General features: G+C 59.3%; 1 protein-coding gene across 1 annotated transcript in view; it reads right to left on the reverse strand.

The window, feature by feature from the left end:
- Positions 1 to 22,477, reverse strand: part of AGBL1 (AGBL carboxypeptidase 1) — a 636,726-nt gene that overhangs the window by 480,795 nt on the left and 133,454 nt on the right. Inside the window, exons 12-17 of the mRNA XM_070053460.1 lie at positions 21,259 to 21,342; positions 20,319 to 20,405; positions 17,964 to 18,112; positions 16,822 to 16,909; positions 10,020 to 10,164; positions 2,386 to 2,539 (exon numbers count right to left, since the gene is read on the reverse strand). Of these exons, the coding sequence (XP_069909561.1) occupies positions 2,386 to 2,539; positions 10,020 to 10,164; positions 16,822 to 16,909; positions 17,964 to 18,112; positions 20,319 to 20,405; positions 21,259 to 21,342 (707 nt within the window). The remainder of the gene's footprint in view (positions 1 to 2,385; positions 2,540 to 10,019; positions 10,165 to 16,821; positions 16,910 to 17,963; positions 18,113 to 20,318; positions 20,406 to 21,258; positions 21,343 to 22,477) is intronic.

Consider the following 22,477-nt stretch of genomic DNA (forward strand, 5'->3'; position numbering starts at 1 on the left):
GCTGGACACCAGCACCACCACGGCACAGGACTGGACTTCCCGAGCCCCGCTCAGTGACCTGTGAGCCAGGGGCCTCTGGAAAGAAGCCTAGGGATGGGTCTCCAGCCAGCTCCTCGCCCACACTGGCAGGACTCGCGGCAGGAAGGCCGGCAGCAGCTGCCCGTGCACGAGGGCGGAGCAGCAAAGGGCTCCCGCCCGCCCCCGAGCACTCCCGGGCCCGGCTGCACCGTGAGCAGGCCCCGCGTTCAACGCTGACGGAAGAACTGCAGGGTGGTGATGGAAGAGCAGTGGACGAGCCACGCTGCCTTCCGGGGGGTGGGGAGGCAGGTGTGCGATGGTCTGGGTCCCAGGACCGCACAGACAGCCCTAGTGCAGCTCGGCTTCCCTCGACAGCCGAGGCCTTGACTGTGGTGAGCACCCTCTAGCACCCGGGAGCCCCCTCTCCCGCCCACGACGCCTCTTCAAGTGAGCAACTGGCAGGACAGCACACGTGCAAGAGAGAAAAGCCAGTGCTGCACGAGGTCCACATTCGATAGCTGATCAAGGAGCCTGCGGAAGCCGGGCTGATCCGGCAGGGCACCAGGAGTCCTCGCGCTGCCTGCCTCCCCCACACCTTTTTTTAAGCAATTTCCCTGAATGATCTCTAGTGACAACACCAACAGAAGCAGCGGTGTCGGCAAAACGCAACACACAGCCCCTCGGGGTCCCAGCTGCACGCCGGGATTCTGCCCACCTCTTCCCTGGAGACAGAACTTGGACTCACGCAGCATGTGGTCATTCAGTGCGCTGGCCCAGGAAGGATTTGCTGTCCCCAGGCCCCGGGTCCCGCCCACCTGTGACAGTCACAGAAATTGCCCTGAGTGACGTGGGAAACACACCGAGGGAATCTTCGGAAAATCCCCTAATATTCAGAAAAGCGCTCTAGGGCCTCGTTATTTCAGACGGGACCACTGGCTGTTTATGACGCGAGTTGTTCAGTGCCCGCTGCCAGAGGCCGCGCGGTGGAGAAACTGCACTTGGTACCCACCGGTCCGGGACACAGCTGGCGCGTCGCCGGGTACGGCTGGGTCTGCGGGGGACAAGGCAGCTGGATTCTACTCCTCTCCAAACGTGTGTGTGGACAGTGCCCCTCACCCTGCACGGGGCTTCTTGCCAAAGCTCCATCTGTGACTGCAGCAGAGCCACTGTCAGGCTGCACTCGGGACAGGTGGGTCCCACTCATGCTCAGAACCCCAATGTCAGAAGGCATGTGTGTGTCTCTGTCCCCGTCTGTGTGTGTGTATCTCCCATGTGTGTGCTCCCTTGCGTGTCTGTATGTGTCTTCTGTGTCTCTGTGTTTGTGTGTGTCCCTGTCTGTGTGTGCATCTTGGCATGTCTGTATGTGTCTCCTGTGTCTCTGTGTGTCTGTGTTGTGTCTGCTTCTAGTATCTCTGTGTGTGTCTTTATCTCTGTGTATCTGTGTCTCTGTATCTGTGTGTGTCTTGTGTCTGTGTCTGCTCACTTTCTATGTGTCTCTACTGTGTCTCTGTGTGTCTCTGTGTCCGTGTATCTGTGCATGTCTGTGAGTGTCTCTTGTCTGTATGCTTTCTGTGTCTCTGTGTCTCTGTGTGTGCTTTCTCTGTGTCTCTCCTGTGTCTTTGTGTCTGTGTCTCTCATGTGTCTCTATATGTCTCTGTGTATCTGTGCATGTCTGTGAGTGTCTCCTGTCTGTGTGTGTTCTGAGGTTCTGTGTCTCTCTTGTGTGTCTGTGCATCTGTGTATGGGTGTCTCCTGCATTTCTGTGTCTGTGCGTGTGCATCTGTGTGTCTGTGTGTCTGCACGTGTGCTGTGTCTGAGTGTGTGAGCTCCCTGACCAGAGGTGGAGGTGTGAGCCAGTGTCCCGGCTGTGTCGCTGGGAACAGCTCTCTGCTGCAGCCAGCTCTCGGTCCCTCTGTGTGCTGTGGCAGCAGCCCTCGCCTCCCTCTGCGTCCCATCAGGAGGAGTGGGGTCCGTCCCACAAACACAGACACGCCCCAGCCCATCCCACAAACACAGACAACACGCCCCAGCCCGTCCCACAAACACAGACAACACGCCCCAGCCCGTCAGGAGGAGTGCAGGCTGTCCCACCAACACAGACACGCCCCAGCCCATCAGGAGGAGTGGGGGCTGTCCCACAAATACAGACACGCCCAGCCCATCAGGAGGAGTGCAGGCTGTCCCACACACACAGACACGCCCATCCCGTCCCACTAACACAGACACGCCCCAGCCCGTCAGGAGGAGTGCAGGCTGTCCCACACACAGACACGCCCAGCCCATCAGGAGCTCCAATCAGAAAGCACACAGCTCTCCCAGTCTGCACAGCACCCCTGCGGCGGCAGCTTTGAAGAAGAGTTTACTCACGGAACTGCTCCAGGTGGTCAGGGCTGTTGGACGCGGGCATGGCGGTGATGGTCACCAGGGGACACGGGTTCCCGCCCAGCGTGTGGCAGAGGACCTCCCGCCGGAAGTAGACCTGCCTCCGGTCGACGCTTCTTTCCAGCAGGTCAAGGTGAGTCTGGAGCAGGGACAGAGCAGGCAGCACGGTTTTCACGGGTTCGGTAACACAGGCAGCAACAAACAGGAGCCGCTGACGTCGGCGGGCTCCTCGTGGACGAGGGTTTCTGTGCACCTTATCCGCCCAGCATCCGCGGGCCCGGAGTCACTGGCACGTGTGGCCCTTCCACCTGGACGGTGCGGAGGCTGGGGGCTGTTTTCAGGTGGCACTGAATGCCAGAGGGTAGGACCCCAGCCCTGTCACCCGGAAGACAGAGCACCCCAGGCCAGGGAGCACACAGGAGGGAGGCGGGCAGCGGCTGCCCCGGGGCTTGCTAAACTGACGGATGACCGGATGACCGGCTAGGACCAAGCGTTGTTCCCAATACCTGCAGGACTGCAGGTAACGCACAGACAGGACAGGACGGCCGGTGACACACCTGCAAGTCCTCTGAAGCGACTCACTGACCAAGGCACCAGGACTAGCCATGAGGAGGCCAAGGCTGCCCACCGCCCTGCGTGCTCACGGTGCCTTCAGCACCAAAAGTCATCGCCCCTGACGTCAGGGCACGAATTGCCTTCCCGTCTAAGAGCTAAAGATCCCACCACCAGCAGGGAGGGCCTCCCTGGGCCAAGGAAAAAGCACTCGTCTTAGGGCTCAGAGCTGCAAAGCAGCGAGGATCGCAGTCCAGTGGGCCCGTGCGCAGCCGGACGTCGCTCGTGCCAGCTCAGGCCAGAGCCCAGGAGCACAGAACCCTGCACACCAGCTGCCCCCCGTCAGGAGAGCACCACAGACCAGTCCCACAGGCTCCATCTCAGTGACCATGAGAAACACAGCTGCTGCACCGTGCAGACATGAAAACTAACCGAGGGATAAAGTACACATTACCAAATACTGATGGCATCACAAATGGGAAACACACGGACAAGGGAGGAACCCAGGGACAGAGGGACGTTTGTCTTTCGTAGACCTGGCAGGATCACTTAATTCTTGGAAATGCGAGAGCAGCAGAGCAAGCGGCCATAGGCAGGCGCATCCACTGCACACTCGCCTTCCGGCGGCAGAGCCCGGGCAGGCTCCGGAGTTCCTCACCTCACCCCTGTGTGACTCGGTGACTGCACACTCGCCTTCCGGCGGCAGAGCCCAGGCAGGCTCCGGAGTTCCTCGCCTCACCCCTGTGGGACTCGGTGGCTGCACACTCACTGTGTGACTCGGAGGCTGCACACTCGCCTTCCGGCGGCAGAGTCCGGGCAGGCTCCAGAGTTCCTCGCCTCACCCCTGTGTGACTCGGTGGCTGCACACTTGCTGTGTGACTTGGTGGCTGCACACTCGCTGTGTGACTCGACGGCTGCACACTCGCCTTCCAGCGGCAGAGCCCGGGCAGGCTCCAGGAGTTCCTCACCTCACCCCTGTGTGACTCGGTGGCTGCACACTCACTGTGTGACTCGGTGGCTGCACACTTGCCTTCCGGCGGCAGAGCCCGGGCAGGCTCCGGAGTTCCTCGCCTCACCCCTGTGGGACTCGGTGGCTGCACACTCGCCTTCCGGCGGCAGAGCCCGGGCAGGCTCCGGAGTTCCTCGCCTCACCCCTGTGTGACTCGGTGGCTGCACACTCGCCTTCCGGCGGCAGAGCCCGGGCAGGCTCCGGAGTTCCTCGCCTCACCCCTGTGTGACTCGGAGGCTGCACACTCGCCTTCCGGCGGCAGAGCCCGGGCAGGCTCCGGAGTTCCTCGCCTCACCCCCGTGGGACTCGGTTTTCTCATCTCTAACTTGGGTGTGGGAGGAGCACTCCCAGCCCTGTGCAGTGGCTGCTGTACTTCATCTAACGACAGCGAAGCCCTGCTGGGTGTCAGCTGCTCCTGTCGGCGGGGAGATGTCAGCGCAAACAGATTGTTTTCCAGACCTGGAAGGGAAGCCCTGGTGTAACTGCAAACATCAAGGAGAAACGTCAGAGGAAACGCGACCCACACTGCAACAGGAAAAACCAGCACGAAAGCGTGGAAGATCGCGTGGAAGATGGCGTGGAACCAAAACGGCAGAAGGAAAGCAGAACTTGGTACAAACAACAGGTCAGTCGGCCTGGTGCAATGGCACGACTTTGAGGACTCTTCAAGTCCCAAGAGACACTTTCAGAGAGCGACAGCAACAGGATGCGTTCGAGGAGCCCCCTAATCTGCTTCCGCTCCGACGTGAAAGGAGAACGCTGGAGCTGCATGTCGGCAAACACCAGCTAAAGCAGGCACGGCCACCGCATGGCCACAGTCAAGATCAAGGGCATTAAACGGGATTTAAAAATCTTACTCTGAGAAAGGGCACGATCCACGATGAACATATAAAACTCATAAATCTTAAGAAGCAAATCACATGGGATTAAAAGATATGCACAAAAATGGCAGGGGAAAAGTCGTACTCAGAGTGGGAGCCCTGAGGACAGCAGCTCAGTCATGCACGAATCAGAGCACAAAATGAGGGCAGAGCGCACGGCCCGGTCCCGTTTCCGTGGCCGGGAGTCAGGCTCGGTCTTCAGAGAGCACCCTCCACCTCCCCACACAGCCGTGGGGCTGGAACACACTGCAGCACCCGGGTGTGTACGGAGGAGGACGAGGCAGGCAACCCATGGCACAGGCGTGTGGAGAATGCAGCAGGAAACAAAATGAAGCTGTCACTGGGCCTGCAGGGCTCCCCCCACCCCCCACACTCAGGAACCTGCCCTCGGGCACTGGCAGCAGAGAGGCTGCACAAAGTCTGTGTGTGTGCGCGTCTGTCTCAGTGTCTGTGTGTCTCAGTGTCTGCGTGTCTTAGTGTGTGTTTGTGTGTCTGCCTCAGTGTGTCTGCGTGTCTCCATGTGTGTCTCAGTGTGGCTGTGTATCTCCGTGTGTGGCTGGTTGTGTCTCAGTGTGGCTGGCTGTGTCTCAGTGTGTCTGTGTGTGTCTCAGTGTGTCTGCGTGTGTGTCTGTGCCCCAATGTATACACATCTCTCTCTGTGTCTCTCTCCAATCTCGTCTCTCAGCCCTGACGGAGGCTGCTGGCTGCAGTGGGAGCCTTCTGCACAGGTCGGTGGCTGGGGTTCTGCGATGGGACAGCTCTTGCCACCTGTTCCCCGACACTAACACCTCGGCACAGTCTAGCCCTCCCGAGTCAGAGCTGGGAAGCAGGGCTGGTCTGTCAGTGAAGGTCAGCAGGCACAATTAGCTAAGAGGACAGAAAGAGTCACAGAGCCACAGCTGTGCCGCGCACACTGTCCTCAGGCGAGTGCTGTCCCAGCGCACACCCTCGCCACCAATTCAGAAGCACGCGATGTTTGCAAGTTCTCTCTCCTGTTTGGCGTCGTTCACAAGATACAGCTCCACGAACGCCGCCCATGGCAGAGCATCGCTCATCTTGGGGGACACGGGTTCGTCACGAGTCCCTGTGTGAAATCTCTCCACCGGACCTGCCGCTGACGGCACCGAGCACGCCAGAGCCCATGCCCGGGACTGCCCGCTGCCTGTCACGCGGAAGCCTGCTACACGCAGAGCAGCTGTGAGCGTCCGCTGTTTCCTCTTTGCAAAAATGGCTTGGTCCTGTTCCCCTGAAAATGAGGTCCCAGCAGATGTGGCCATCTCACCCCCAGAGAGGCCCCGAGTCACCAGACCTCACTGGGATCGTGGAGGAGGGAAGCAGGGCCTCTGGAGGCACCTGCCGCCCGCTTGAGGACCGTGGGGATGAGCCCGGGGTGTCCGAGAGGCCTGGTGACAGACACCGAGCGGAACACGGCCTGAGCCCCATCCTGCATCCCCTCTCCAGGAAAGCCCCCCTGGACCTCCGCGGGCCTGCTGATGCACCGGAGAAGCTTCCCTTTCCGACTGACCGTCAGCCCACTGCCGCCCTCGCCGCTCCCCGGCTCAGAACGGCCGCCCCGAAGACGAGGCTGCTTTATTGAGCGCGGCCCAGGTCTCAGCTGCCACTCAACACCCTCATCAGGGAACCTGCGAGTTCTCATCACGAGAAGACAAGTCACAGCTGACCCCAGTGACCGCTGCCCAGCCTGCGGAGTTCCCTGGCCTCTCCCAAGTGCCCCAGCCGGCCCACGCGGCTCTCCCCAAGTTAAAGGGACCTACTTCACGTTGAGAGAAATTACTAGACTCTGACTATAAAGAAAGGAGGGATTAATATCCTTTTTCCATTAAAATTAAACACATTTTTATCACTGAGAATTTTGGGAAAGAGTAAGGAAGATCACCACGCATCCTATGAGAGCCATGAGCGGCCTTCCTAGTCATTTCTGTTGGGTCTTTAATTCGGATTTCTGGAATAAGTTTAATTTTACTATAAATTATAGGACATCTCCCACTCAGTTCAACAGAGAAAACGATCTCACATCATCCCACAGAGTAAGTCCATGGTTCCATCAGCACTGACACCGGCCCCTTATTAACCCTCCCCACCTGCCAGTTTGTCACAGCCCACGCACCCATCACATGATCTGCGAGCAGGCCTGCATAGGAACCGCTGCTGTGTGTCCACCTCAGACGAGCAGGCTAAGGCTGAGGGACGGACGGTGGCTTTCCCCAGGTCACAGCCAGAACACAGAGGGCCGGCTGGAGACGCCACCATTCGTGCCCAGCGTGGCCCTTCAGGATGGCCACCGCTCTCACCTCCTCAGCAGGAACCCCTGGGCGCCTGGCTCTGGTTCAGGCGCAGACAAAGCTGCCGCTGCCTACCGACAAGGCTGATCCATGACTTGTGCCGGCATCCTCGCTCTCCCATGCGGAAGGCAACATTTGCCATGTGACACTGTTTAAACTCTCCATGTATTCGGAGCCCTCTGTAAGCCAGCGTACATACAGCACCTAAGTCTCCCTCCCTCCCCCACTCCCCTTCTCTGAAGACAACGGCCCACACCTGGTGAGGACACTGCCTGAACTCTCCCAGCCTGTGGCGTCCACGTCGGGCCAGCCTCCCTGCCTTTGCCAGCTCTCATGGCTGCGAGCTGCCAGCGCGTCTCCCTTCTTGATTTCCTGAGACGCCCATGAGGATCACTCTCGGGTCCCTGCAGCCATCATGTAGTCCCGACACTGCACCCAGCGTGGCTAACAACACTGAAGCGCCGCTGCAACACAGGCCTCTCCCAGCGGATCAAAGCATAACTCCTTGTCTGCTTCAGAACGACAACAAAGTGGTATTTCTTTCTCTCCGCTTTATTTTAATTCTGTAATTTGGCCAATTACCCGACAGAGCTGCTGGCAAGCATCTGGGAGATATCAGAGAAGGAAGCACTAATTGTCTTATTATGGTGGAACAATACAGTTCTCCAAGTTCCAAAACTGCATTCATGCGAAAAGCAGCCCCCACCCCCACCCGGTACAAACCCTGCAAGCGCTCAGCGTGACCCGTGTTACAGGAGAAGTGCAGGGCCCAGGGCCGTGCTGTACTGGGTTAAGCATCCGCCCACACGGGCGCCAGGTACAGTCCCGGCTGCTCCACTTCCCATCCAGCTCCCTGCTGCTGGCCTGGGAAAGCAGTGGGAGACGGCCCAAGTGCCTGGGGCCCTGCACCCACGTGGGAGACCTGAAAGAAGCTCCTGGCTTTGGATCAGCCCAGCTCCAGCCGTTGCAGCCATTTGGGGAGTCTCCGTCTCTCCCTCTGTCTGTAACTCTGCCTCTCAAGTAAAAAAAAAAAATGAATCTTTAAAAAAGAGAGAGAGAGAGAGAGAAGTGCAACTCCCGTGTTTGCCAGCCCTCGCACAGCCCCAGGCCGCCCGCCGAGCCCATCCTGCCCTCGGGCACTTCCTGGTTAACGGGTCATAGATCTGTTGGGAGAAAACCTTTCCTCTCAGGACAAGTCCAGAGATAAAACACCCAGTGCATTCCGGAAGGCCCTCATTACCCGACAGCAGTGGGGGGGTTCTTAGGAGAAATCTAGGGCCGATGGCCTCCAGTCCAGGGAGGACAGAGACCGAGAGTTATTCAAAATGCAGAACCTAGAATTGAGATTGTACGTTCCGTCACTTGAAGGTGACAAACGGCCTCTGGAACCCGCGTTACTCAGGCGGGAGCAGGAGGAATCCCTGTTCCTGTCATTCATGAATGGGACAGCCCGCAGGCTGGGTCAGTTACCGGGCCTCCCTCCCGGCCCTCAGTGAGCTCAGGGCTGGGGGACCCCGCTTGCTCCTGTTTCCCCTCCTTTCAAGGTGGAATGAATGCCCCTCTCAGGGAATTAAAAATCAGCCCATGTGTGTGTGAAAGGCCTGAGACCAGCACCCACTGGGAAGCCCCAGAAGCCCAGCATTTCATGTCAAAGTCCCCCCCCCCCCACCCTGAGAACCTCCCAGGTGGTCCCAGCCCTTCCCCCAAGGAAAGCTCCCAGAATTCTCTCCTCAGGACCAAAGGGGCTACCTGACTCGATAACATGGGCAATAAAACCTTCACAGACGCCCGCAGGGGAGCCCCCCTACTCTGCCCAGTGCCAGCAAATCTGGGAGGAACTTGCTAATTTTCACCCAACAAACCCCATCCTTTGTCCTGGAGGAGAGGGGGGTGGGTAAACAGACTCCCTTAAAACCTAGGGAGTCTAGACAACGACTAACTCAGCCCTCTGCTCTCTGCTGAGCCGCCCGCCCTGCCCAGGTGTGTTCTCTCCACTCAGCCATGTAGCCTCCCTCTCCCCCAGTCCAGCGACCGGGCACTCTCTGTTCTTTCCATTCTGACGGACGCCCTGTCCCCAGTAAACCGTATCACTCCGCTCTCTGTCTCACGCTGGAATTCTTTCTTGTGTGAAGACAAGGACCCCATGGCCTCCACGGCCTTTTCTCCAGTGACAGCCCCATGCCCCAGAGGCTCCTGTGTGTCTGTTGTAAACTTTCGGCCACGTTCTTTGCTCTGAACACGAGGGCCCCAGAGGCACACGGGAAGCACCAGGTATAAGAAGGACAGGTTGGGGCCGGCGTTGTGTTGTAACAGGTAAAGCCACCACCTGCAGCGCCAGCATCCCACATGGGCGCTGGTTCAAGTCCCCGCTGCTCCACTTCCATCCAGCTCTCTGCTATGGCCTAGGAAAGATGACCCAAGTGCTTGGGCCCCTGCACTCACATGGGAGACCCGGAAGAAGCGCCTGGCCTCATAGCAGCCTCCAGACCAGGACTGGAGAGGCGACAGGGACTTCCCGAGCTCCTCCGCGGCCTCCACCCCACTCCTTTCGGTGAGGGGTCTTCACACCTGCCCTCAGCTCCCCAGCTCAGCTCCCCAGCTCAGCTCCATCTCCCCACGCGAACCCTGAGGACAGAGCTAAGAGACTCCCCCACTTCCCACACACAACCTGCAGAGGCCTTGGGCTTCTCAAAGTCCCCTTTTGGGGGGGCTCTGTCCTGGGAAGGGGACAGGGCCCCCTAGAGCCACCAAGGCCCTGACGCCCTCCAGAAGGCCTTCCCCACCTGCCACCCTCCCACCTGTGGGGGTCCCCAGATTGTTAAGACAGCCCCGGGGAGCCCTCGGCCGCCCGTCCCGTGGCAAGGGGCACGTTACCATGAGGGCTGTGTAGGTGTAGGGATAGTGGTAGGCCACGTAGCAGACGTCCTCGCCGTGCGGGAAGGTGATGGAGAAGGTGAGCGTGTAGTAGCACCTGCCGCGCGCGCCGCCGGCACCAGCCACATGCCGCACGTAGTGGTTCCTAGGAGAGGAGCACAGGGTGAGGCGGGGGGCCGCGGGCGCACCCTCGCCTGCCACCTACGGGTCACAGAGCCCTCAAAACACACGGAGAGACACAGAAGACATGGACATGCACCAGCCACATGCCGCACGTAGTGGTTCCTAGGAGAGGAGCACAGGGTGAGGCGGGGGCCGCGGGCGCACCCTCGCCTGCCACCTACGGGTCACAGAGCCCTCAAAACACACGGAGAGACACAGAAGACATGGACGTGCACAAGCGGACCTGCTGCAGGCCGAGCCAGCTCCCCGTGCCAGCCCTGCCCCGGCCTCGCCCGCAGGGAGTGCAGGCCACGGCCCCTCCGTGCTGGGTCTGAAAGCCAGGGTTGTGTGGGCACTGAGCTAGAACCTGGGGGACTGCTGGGCACCCCGTTAACTCTCCTGCAGACGGAGTCTTCGTGACTCACAAGGGCACCCCTAGGCACTGTCTCTCCCTAGGCCGCAGGGGCTGCAATGCCACGGGGCAGGGGGGTGGCCATCTACCAAATCCACGCTTGAACCGAATTCTAAATCACGGCTGACGAACGTCATCTTCTGTTAGCATTGCAGCAGCCTGCTGTGTGGATGAAGGGGAGAGCGTGGAGAAGTTCATCGGTAGCTACAGGACCAGAACCCAGATCTCTCTGGCTGAGGAGCCCTGTTCCGTCCACTCCACGACGCTTGTTTCTAAAGGGACCTGTGCGTCCCCCACTGTGGTCCAATCCCGGACGGCCCGAGAAGGCGCAGTCCCTGCGTCAGGAAGAAGAACCAATCCCGATCCTTCCGGGAACAGGCGCAGAGGAAGTCACACCTAGAAGGACATCCCCGCACGCTGCCAGCCACGCTCTCGCTGCCTGCTGACGCCGAGACAGCCGTCAGGGCGGCACTGCGACCCAGAGCGCACCCCGACACCACCACCTTCAAACACACGGCACTGCTGCCCGGCCCCGGTGCTGTGGGGAGGGAGGAAGCAGCAGGCAGTTCTTGCAGAACATAAAGGCTACGGGCATTCTCCTTCGCCTTCACGCCGCCCTCAAAGCAAAACAGCAAGCGTGTAAGAAACAAGCGGATGGAAACGCCTACGTCTTGTGCTTTGTAACACAAGAAGCATTTCTAAAAACTATGAGGAACGGAGTCGGATGAGCTGCTGGCCCTGCCGACTATGGCCGGAGCCACTGCTCAAGCCTCAGCCTCTGACAGCCACAGGCAGCCCTGACCACTGGGGACCAGAAGATGCCGCAGCCCCTCGGGACCCCCGTGACTGCCCCGTGCACCCCTGTGCTTCCCCGCAGATCAGAGAGTCCACTTCCTTTGTGCCTGTGGTGTAGAAGCTTCCAAGGGGGTGGTTTCCCCTGAGTTGTCTAGATCTTGACACCGGCGCGTGGCTCTTTTCTTCCTGATTTCCCGCAAGTTTTTCCGAAAGCCAGGATGCTGGTCCCTGGGAGGTCTGCAGAGCAGCAGGTGGGAGCTCAGAGGCCTGTGGTCGCACGCGCCGTCTCTCTCCTGCTGAGATCGCGCTAAAGCCCATGGCAGACGTGCGCCCAGTCAGCAGCCCCTCCTCACAATGCAGGAGCCGATGGAGATGATGTGAAGGGGGAGGGATCACCTGGAGACACATGCGTGTGAGTGAGCACACACATGCGTGCAGCAATGTACCAGGGACAGCCACTGCAGACACGGGGGAGGGATCACCTGAGACACACACGTGTGAGTGAGCACACACACACGTGCAGCAATGTAGACACGCACGCAGGAATGTGTGGTGGAAGTGCACACCCAGGCCTTCACTGCCCCCGCGTTCTTCCCTGACAGACACCGAAGGCCAGGCCCGATCTCCACTGGAGGACAGAATGTCCTGAGGGCCCGAGGATGGTCTGGGGGGTCTCCCTGAGCTGGGGTCTGCCCTGGCACGGCCACACTCCCCGTGGGTTCCCCCACCCTGCCTGGAACAGCGGAGTCGCTCGCCCAGGAAGCCCCGCTGCAGACGGCAGCCACCAGAGCACGGGGAGAGCGGGTGGGCAGCTGAGATCCCCAGAGGCCTCGGGCCTCTCCCCACTCAAAGCAGCCCTGGCTCTGAGGGACAGCAGTGGCCGCAGAACGGAAGCGGCGCAAGGCGGGCCAGCCCCTGGCTCCCAAGTCCCTGAGGGCCCAGGGCCCAGGGACGCACAGAAGCATCAGGCCTTCCCAGGGTCACGGCGGCTGCTGAAGTCTGGCCTCTCACCTGCCTGACGCAGCCCCGATGTGCCGCCGGGTGGGGTGGGACTGTCCTGGGCAAGGCTGCCCGCCAGCCCTCGCAGGACACTTGCTGGAGGCCCACAGAATGGGACGCCACCTCATTTAGAAGCAGCTTCAGCGGGGGGAGGGCCAGCTCCGTCCCTCCCCCGGGTGTGAACTCCCGGCTGCACCTGCTCTCAGTGGAGTCACCCGGCACTACCTGGAGCAGGTGCCACCCAGGAGACGGCCCCGCCCCCAGCTAGGCAGGCCTCTGGTTTAGAAGCCTTCTGCTTGGTGGTGACTCTGGCTGTCGTGGGAGCGCGGTCTCACCCGTGGGCAGTTTCTGTCCTCCCAGTTATGACGTGAACATACGCAGCGAGGTCTGCATGGCGGTAACACGCATCTTTCCTGTCCCACCTGCTTCCCACGTCCTCCCTCTGTACGCAGAGCCACCTCCCATGGCCTCTCAGCTTCAGGTCTCCAGTGTCTCCTGCAAACCGCCCCCCGCTGGTGCCAAGCCCCAGCCACGCTGTGCCTCCCTCACTGCCAGCTCCCCACAGCAGGGCCTGGGCTACACAGCTGTGCACCCTCATGCTGGGTGCAGAGTCCGGCCACAACAGCTGCTCATGTAAAGTTTGTAGAATAACCAGGCCTAACTCCAGGAGCAATCGTTAGGATGGCCATAACCACTTTAATCCTAACGACATCCTTCAAGGTCACTATCATCACACACATCCTCCAGAAGGGAACATGGAGGTGCACGCATGTTCATCGTCTTGAGAAACCACGTGAGCACAGTAAACAGGTTCAACCCTCCATGGGCGCTTACTTCCATGACCACAGTTTGTATCATTGCCATCGGCAGCCTCTAGGGACTGGGCAAAAAGAGGTCTTCCAGCCAATTCAGCGAGTAAGAAATCTGACGTTCTGGACTTTGTAGACCGGGGTTGCCTGTGAACCGAGGGTCTAAACCCCGGCGGGAACACGCAGTAATCGGGAGAGAGCTGGTGGAGACCGCCTCACTGCTTTGGGCCCGAAGTTCACACAGTTCCTCCCCTTGTCAGTGCTGAGCTGGCCGACACTCCTCCGGCACCTGCTGTGTCCGGGCGCTGTGAAAGCTCCCGGGCGTTTGTCTCCTGCCACTGGCCCTTCAGAACGGCTGTGGCAGGCAGAACCGGCCCCACTGCACAGAGAACCGCAGGACGAGAGGGGCTGGGGGTGATTGCCAGGGTCCCTTCTCAGGGTGCAACGTGCTTCCAAGAACTGCCCCCCAAGCCTGCTCTTCTAGGTGAAGCCTGGTACCACTCAGCTGAGCCCTCGGGCCTGCTGGGGGCCCAGCCAGAGGGATCCAGCCACCACGTTTAAACGGCCCCCTCTGCTTCCCACCCCTGGGCCCTTTATCTCTGGAAGGAGTGCACTTCTGTACCTCTAAGCCTCCAATGAGGCGAGCAGGAAACACAAACACATAGTTAGGAACCCAATCTGTTTCCATCTGTACTTAGAAACCTGCTGGGAACTCCTGTCTCTCTGGGTGTGCGTGAAATGAACAAGTGCCACGACACAGTGAATCAGGTAATCTCGTAACGAGGACATCTGCTTGGCAAGTGTGCATCGGCCAGAACAGACCTCACAGGGCAGAGCGGCCACGTCCCGGCCAATCGAGACTGCGTCACCCAAGTGCAACCCCAGCTCTGGATGCAGACGGCCACTAACCCTGCTCGGAAGCCATCACTGATGATCGGCAGAAACCGCAAGCACAAACGACCAAGAAAGTGGCCCACAGACCCAGGCTGCCCCACTCGCGGCACCCACTCTTTCCAGAGAATTCTTGTCTGGGTAAAACAATTGTTGGATCCAGAATGTGAGGCTTAGCCCAGACTGTTCACATTTCTCATTCATATTTCTTGCTGCTGGTGCTGTGATATCCCAGCAGCCTGTGGGTGACCCACAGACCAGGCCGCCTCCCTCCCCACGGCGCATCCACCTTGAAGGAAACGAATCCTTCCCTCTGCCCTTCGCTGCCGTATACCCGAGGTACAAATTCACAGAACACGGAATTAAAAGACCCATCTACTGTGCTGCTAAAACGAATACTGAAATGCAGGCATCTAGAGGGCCTTCCTGACGTTCATGGAAAATGAGATTGTGGAAAAGCTGTGGGTGGGTCGCGAGGTCTTTTGTTCCAACATAAACATCCTTTGACTCCATTTTCCACGCGCATTTTAAAGTCCTCCCGCATTCGCTCACAGTTCCTCCACCATGGAACACCACAGCTGGCCAGAGCATAGTAACACGCCATGGACCATAGCAACAAGCCATAGACCATAGTAACACACCACGGACCATAGTAACATGCCATGGACCATAGCAACAAGTCATGGACCGTAGTAACACGCCACAGACCATAGTAACACACCATGGACCATAGTAACATGCCATGGACCACAGCAACACGCCATAGACCATAGTAACACGCCATGGACCATAGCAACACGCCATGGACCATAGCAACATGCCATGGACTGTAGTAACATGCTATGAACCACAGTAACACGCTATGAACCACAGTAACACGCTATGAACCATAGTAACACGCTATGGACAAGGAAGTGCGGGCCCCGAGTTCTCCCAGACTAACAAAGTCAAGCCGAGGATGAGGCCAGGCAACCTTGTACACAGATCAGCTCAGGGACTGCGATGCCCGCGAGATACTGCATAACAGAAGGCGGCTACAACAGGGAGAGGTGTTCTGATTCGTGGGTGAGTGGAACTGCACACATCCATCCAGTTGTCAGACCCCATTACTGGAAAATGTGGACATAATGTGTGAGTAATTGTGAAACAAGCCACATCACAATGCAGCAGGCTTATCCGCTCATCTGCTGTGTTCAGGCTGCGGATTACATTCCACATGCGTGGTTTCCACCCCGCCCTGCCCTTGCTCTTTAATCACACAATTGTCTTGTTAACGAATCCGAAAGCTGTTCACATCTGCTTTCTCAGCCGGGGCTGGACTCCCGGTTAGGACTTTTCCTCTGCTTTTGGCTAACAGAGGCCCCGTCCCGAGAGCCACGTCCACCCACCAGGAGGACACCGGCCGCTCCTGCGTCCAGCCCCTTCTCAGGTGCCAGAGCCACGCCGGCCTGCAGCCGGGTCTTCCGAGTTCAAGTGTCACCGTCTTCAGAGGAAGCCGAGGTCATTCCTGCACAGATGTGGTTTTCAGACTCCTGTCCTGCAGCCATGGCCTCTCTCGCCCTGAGGGGGCTTCCAATCCACGGCTCTTTCATGAAAAGACCGGAGAATCCTCAGGGTGGACGCCAGAGGGTAGCTGCACTCCGGTGAACGGGAGGCAACAAAGCCACTGCGTCTGCTGCTGTTTAGAGGACGTCTGGAAGCCGTGCTCAGATTCGGTCACGTTCAAGGGCCGAGGCTGCCGGCTCCGACTCCACTGCAGGGTCAGCCCCAGCCCCGGTCTCCGTGCTGGTCTCCGCCTTCCGTCTGACACAGCGGCAGGAGCCCTGCCCCCACCCCCCTCACAGTCCCCACGGCCCAGGTGTTCCAGGACATGCACCCTCTTTCTTTCTTTTCTTCTTGAACTTTACTTAGGTATTTGAAAGGCAGAATTACAGAGAGCGAGGAAGACACAGAGGTCTTCTATCTGCTGGTTCACTCCCCAGATGGCTGCACCGGCTGGGACTCACAGGCGGCCGCCGACCCCGCTGTGCCATGACACAGCCCCCACCCCACCCCCTCTCTGCTGGTGATACAACCTCAAGCTCTAGAACATCTGGTAACAGAATTTAAGGGCATCTAAGCCAAGACTGACTTCAGCCAAGAAAATAAGTACCAGCCCATCAGTTTTTAGAAGAAACTGGCAATGAGCTAATGGATCCTACATGCCCTGACAATTCCTACCCTTTTATGTCTCTTAGGCTTGAATTTTATTTTCCACCATACAGAATCAACTCATGGGTCTCAAACGCATTTCTTTCACCCCAAGACAGGCGTGTTTTAGCTTCATTATAAACTGACGGCACTGGCTCCTGAGCTAGGGCTGTAGGTGAAGTTGAAACCCACCCCCCTCTGCTTCCACCTGATCACCCTGCGCGGCAGCTGCTCAGGTGCGTGGTCCCCCGGGAAGGAGAAGCCCAGGTGGGCAGAGCGGGCCAGCACCTCCCGGCTCGTGGGAACGGCCGAGGAAGAGTGGCTTGGTGCTCGCCTTAGTGCACCGGGAGGAGGACAAGCCATGCCCAGCAAACCAGAGGCCGCTGCCTGGGGTCGGCTTTGGGCGCCGCTGCCTTGCTGTGCCTCGAAGGGCGGGCATTTGCCACTGGGACGGAACAGCCACAGAGCAGCATTCCAGCCCACGCCGCTGGGGTTTGCAGACGGGTGTGGAAAAGCCACAGAGTGAAGACAACCCCTGGCTTACCTGTAGTAGCAGACCTCCGAGCCCGCCCGCACCCAGCTGGGTCTGCCGAGGAGGGCCTCCTTCATGGAGTACAGGGTCGGCTGCATCCCTGCATGGGACGAGAGCGGGCTCAGGCCAGGAGGAAGGAGAAAGGGACACAGCCTCGGGGGCAGGCAGTGCGGTGGCCTCCAGGAAGGTCCAGGTCCCGGGCTCTGCGCGCCGTGAGTGTGAACCGGGCGTGGCCAAAGAGGCCTCACACAGGATCCTGAGATGAGGCGACTGTCCCAGGGCCCCATGAAATCCCGAATGCCCTTTGCAAGGGAAATCTGCCCAGAGGAGCCGCGGGACAAGAGCAGAGACACCCTGAGCACGTGGCTACGCTGGCTCCAGAGACGGGACGGGCAGTGAGCCACGCACGCGTGGGGAACACTGCAGTGCACACGCCTGGACTGCGGCCCCGACACACGCACCTGGACTCTGGGGCCCCAGAAGCCTGAGGGAAGGCACGGATCTTGTTTGTGGCAATGGCCACAGCAGCCACACAGAGTGGATGCGAGCGTCAAGTCCCCATTTTCCCTTTCTGCACCACCAAGGGTCTGTGTAGTCAGCACAAAACACAGGCAGCCCCTCCCCTGAGCCTGGGCCTAGACAGCACCCAGCCGTTAGTGCAGGAGCCAGCAGGAAGGCACCCTGGGGCCACAGGTCAGTCGTGGGCTCCTGGATGTCTCCTCCAAAGTGGCCACAGGGACCCGGGAGAGTCCGAAGTTTCTCCAGTTTTCCGGGAGTGTACGTCGGGTGTCCCTTTGGCTCCTGCTCTGCGTTGCGACGAGCAGGTGCAAACACTCGCTCCCAGGGGACTTGGGAGATGGCGGTAGAGAATAATCAAGCCGGCTGGGCAGCCTCAGTGAGTGCAAGGTGGGCAAAGGGAACCTGGAGGCAGCAGAGGGCCCTGTGCAGGTCAGCTGCCCGCCCGGGGTAGAGGGGGGCCCAGCCGCCCCTCCGTGCTCACAGCTTGCTAAGTGCCACGCCTGACCACAAAATGTGCCAGCCCCTCTGGCACCAAGCAGGGCTTCTGCTGACTATCCAGACACATCGAGAAGTGCCTCTCTCCTGGTGCTACCGAGACCCCCCACCCCACCCCCCGCTGCCCCTGGGGCGCGTACCGTAATTGAACTGGCTGTTGGGCTTCTCACAGTTGACGATGCTGAAGCGGTACCGGGTGGCAGCCCTCATCCCGCTCACCTGGAAGTAGAACCACTGCTGGTGCTGGGAGCTGCTCAGGTCGGCGTTGATCAGCAGGTCATACTCACACCTGCAGTGGGGCAGGGTTGGAGGGTCACCGCGGGGTCCTAGAGGAAACTTCCAGAACTGGGCACAGGCATTGAGAGTCAAGGTGGGGTCGGGGAGGGGCTCCCGGTACCAGAAGGGTCCGTGACACAAGGACAGCTGCAAGTGTGCCGTGTGCAGGTCCCAGAGAAAACTCAGTCACACCTGCCTCGGGCTCCCCACTCCTACCTGCGCCTCAGGGAGCAGCACCTGCACGTGCAGGGCTGTGTGCAAAGACGAACCGGTTGGGTGATAGGAATCCCCCACGGGCAGCCACACGCACCAGGCTGGCAACACAGTGCTGTTCGTCCCGCCTCTCTGTTTTGAGGCACAACCTGCGTGTGGCCAACTGTTGCACACATGCTAAGTGCAGGGGTCAGTGGGTCGCCCGCGTTACCAGCACCCAGACACAGGCTGCTCGGAGCACCCGGCAGGCCCACCTGTGTCTCTTCCCAGGTGCCTTGTCTCCAAAGTTAATTATTTTCAGAACTCTGCCCACAGAATTAGCGAGGCGGTTTTGATTTACACATCATGACCAGGATTCGTAGTCTTCAAAAATATTGCCTCATCCCCTTGGTATCTGAGCTGTTCTTTAAAAAGAACACTGCCGTGTCTTGATCCATCTACCCTCTCCCAGGGCGGACCCCAGACACGTGCACGTGACGGCTCAGTGAGATGGCAGGGGAGGGCAGCTCAGTGCAGGACAGAGGTCAGCAGGGCGGGGCTCACTGGTGCAGCCCCCCCTTTCTCAGGGTTGTTAGAATCACCACACGCTGACCACGGGGCTCCCCAGGCCGCATCTGAGGGGCACCTGGCCACAGCAACTCGGCAGGGCCTGACACCCTCCCAGTGTCTCTACTCCCACACGGAGGTCAAGACTCCAGAGCAGGTGAGTCTGTTTTCCTTCCTCTTGCTCCACTACCCTGCCCACAACTGATCAGTTAAGGATCCTACACATGGGTCAAAGCCAGAGCAGAGACCTAGGCCAGGCCAGCAGCCCGGGCACAGCCCGGACTGACAACTGCTCTCCAGGAGACGTCCAGTCGGGCCTGGTCTCCTGGATCCGGTGCACGTGACACGTGGCAAGAACCAGGAGTGAAAGTGGCAGCCACGGAAGCAGGCGCCGAGCTGACCTTGACCTGGACTTGTCTCTGGGCGTGTGGCAGGCTTCCTTGAAGTCTTTCACGTACCAAAAGTAAATGAATGAAAAACACCCTTTATCTCCCTCAAAACAAAATGACTCTGGGCAGATGCAAAGCCGGTCTGAGCTTTTCCAAGAGCGGAGCCCATCACGGGGACGCTGCAGCCCTGAACAAGAGCCCACGTCCACTGCGTCTCCCCTGCCCAGGGCACTCAGCGCGTTCTGTAACTCCCAAAGCCACCCAGGCCACTGCCATTGCTGCGCACGGCGTGCGTGAAACACAGAGGCGCAGTCTGTGAACTCGCGCAGTCTCCCCTGGAAGGGGTGAAGGGGCCCTCACGGCTGGACCCCAGCGTCTGGGCCACCGCCCACTCGTGCCTGGGACCCTCATTTCCCAGCCTGCAGAAGCCAAGCACGCATCTCGCCTTCGGGTGTCAGGAGACAGGGTCCACCCAGCCACAGCAGACGGAATCACACCTCAGCGAGAGCAAGCCCGCTCGCTCCGCCGTCGCCTGGGCTCGGTCCCCTCAGCACCCCTGGCCTACAAAATCCTTCTCTGCTCCTCAGAGGTTCTGCCAGGGAGGCACCGCACTGTGCCTTCTTTTGAATAAACGTTTCACCATCACCATGATTTTTGCGAGACCAACAGACACAGGGAGATGCCGGAGCGGGGAGCCCCACAAACTCCATGCTGGCAGAACGAGGCCTGGCATCCATCAGACACAGGTCTCCCGTCAAAGGGCTCTCGCACCCCACTGCGGACTCTGTCTGCAACGTAAGCCGTGTTCATAACCGGTCACCTCTGGCAAGCAGGGCACCTAGCTGTGACCACAGCTCGTGAGCACCCTGGGGTGATCACTGGTTAACATCTGAGCTCTGAGAGGAAGAACCTTCATCGGCACTGATTGCCAACGTCCAAGATGTAAACTCTCCCAGCACGGCTGATCCCAACCCCTACGGGAGGCCGCTGAACGAGAGTGGGAAGAGAGGGTCACAGATTTCTCTCTCAGTGCCCCCAGCCCTGTCCCCTGCCCCGGCTCCCCACACTTACTCCCGCACTTGGATGGCTTTGCGAAGATTTCCTGACTCAAACTTGGAGAAGAACCTTAAGCTGTTGGAATCAGTGTCCTGTAAAAGCCTGGAACGAAATTGAGAAGACGTGAGCACAGCATGGCGGGCGTGCCTGGACACGGTCCGACGTTTACTAAAGACAAGCCTTCCCCTACAGAGCTTCTCTCTAAGGTTTATTTATTCAACAGAATTACAGAGAGAGAGACAGATCTTCCATCCACTGACTCACTCCTTAAATGGTGACAATGGCCAGAACCAGGAGCTTAATTCAGGTCTCCCACAAGGGTGCAGGGCCCAACCATCTTCCATTGCTCTTCCCAGGCCACTAGCAGGGAGCCAGATTAGAAGTCAGTGGCTGGACGGCGCCGCGGCTCACTAGGCTAATCCTCCACCTAGCGGTGCCGGCACACCAGGTTCTAGTCCCGGTCGGGGCGCCGGATTCTGTCCCGGTTGCCCCTCTTCCAGGCCAGCTCTCTGCTGTGGCCAGGGAGTACAGTGGAGGATGGCCCAAGTGCTTGGGCCCTGCACCCCATGGGAGACCAGGAGAAGCACCTGGCTCCTGGCTTCGGATCAGCGTGGTGCACCGGCCGCAGCGCGCCAGCCGTGGCGGCCATTGGAGGGTGAACCAACGGCAAAGGAAGACCTTTATGTCTCTCTCTCTCACTGTCCACTCTGCCTGTCAAAAAAAAAAAAAAAAAAAAAAAGAAGTCAGTGGCTGAGACTCAAACTGGCACCCATATGGGAGACGGCGGCGCTACCAGCTGTGCCGCAGTGCCAGCCCCCTCGTGGGTCCTGACCCAAGTGCTCATGGTGCTCTTTGTGGGAGCAGCAATGTATTATCCGGGTGACATAACCCTGTATCAGTCCAGGGGCAGAATCCCCTACCCCCCCACACACCATGGATGCACGAGACCACCTACCCAGGCTCATCCAAACTGAAGACCACCTTATTTAGGACATCACTAGGCTGGATCAGCCTCCGGATATCCTCTAGGATCTTGATCCTGGAGAAGAAAATTGGAAACATTTAAAGGGCCGACCCTTGCTCCTGACCCTTCTCACCCTACGGTCACCTGGGAAGGACCTTGGAGAGGCCCAGAGATGCACAGGGAAGTCAGGGGCGTAACCGTGCACAACCTCATGCCCCAGGGCACACAGCACCGCCCTGCTTTCTCCTCTTTACGGCTGTAGTAGGAAGCTGTGCGCTTAGATGTCTGCGAGGGGCTTCGTGGCTTGACAGGGGCCTGTCAAGTACATTCAGGCTGGGGGTGGGGGGCGGCCTGCACTTCTCTGGCTGCAAGGATAAGAGGACCCTCGGCACAGAGCTTGGAGGGGGACATTGGGCTTCTGGTGGCAGCATCCTCACGCTCTGGGAGGCTCCGGCAAGCCCTGTGTCCCCGCGCCACTATGTTCCTGGTGCACGGTCTGCTGCAGAAGCCTGGGGCCAGCCGTCTGCCTGAGGGCCCCAGGCTCTGGGAGATCCGAGCAAGAGGGAGGGGGATCCCGGGAGGCCATCAGGTTCTCCCCCCTGAATCTCTAGTGCTGGGGTGGGAGGAGAGTAAACAGGAGCAGGTGCGAGGCCTGACTCAGTGGGGAGATGGCCATGCAGGGCCCAGAGGTGCTGGCCAGCCTCGGGAACTTAAAGACGACGAGCATGGGGCCAGAGGTGCCGGCCGGGAACGCAAGTGGGAGCAGTGCCTGGAGCCGTGGTCCAGAGAGCACTCAGGCGAGAACACGGAGCAGGTTAACCGAACCTCTCGGCGGCAGGCTTTGCTCCACGCTCCCCCATTGCCAGGGAAAACACTCGCTTGCTGGGCTTGGGCAGTCCTCACTGTAACCTAGCAGTGCGGAGCCAAAGGCAATGTTTGCTTTCCTGCGCTCCGGGAATAATCCATCTCCCGGTGCCTCTGCCCCGGAGACAGCTGCTCCAGCCCTCCTCAGTGACGCAGTGGAATTGTTCTCTGACCAAGCCAAGATCTACAAGTCAGGGTTGCGGACGAGGGACGCAAGCTCCTCTCTATTAGCGAGAGGCCAGAGGGGAATTTGAGGAAAACACATCCCAGTAATCAGCTCTTGGCTTTTCTGGACGCTCCCTCTGAAGACAGATTCGGGGATTTGGAGAAACTGGACACCTTTCGC

The sequence above is a fragment of the Oryctolagus cuniculus genome, chromosome 12 (assembly GCF_964237555.1).
Source record: "Oryctolagus cuniculus chromosome 12, mOryCun1.1, whole genome shotgun sequence".
In the NCBI taxonomy this organism is placed as follows: Eukaryota; Metazoa; Chordata; class Mammalia; order Lagomorpha; family Leporidae; genus Oryctolagus; species Oryctolagus cuniculus.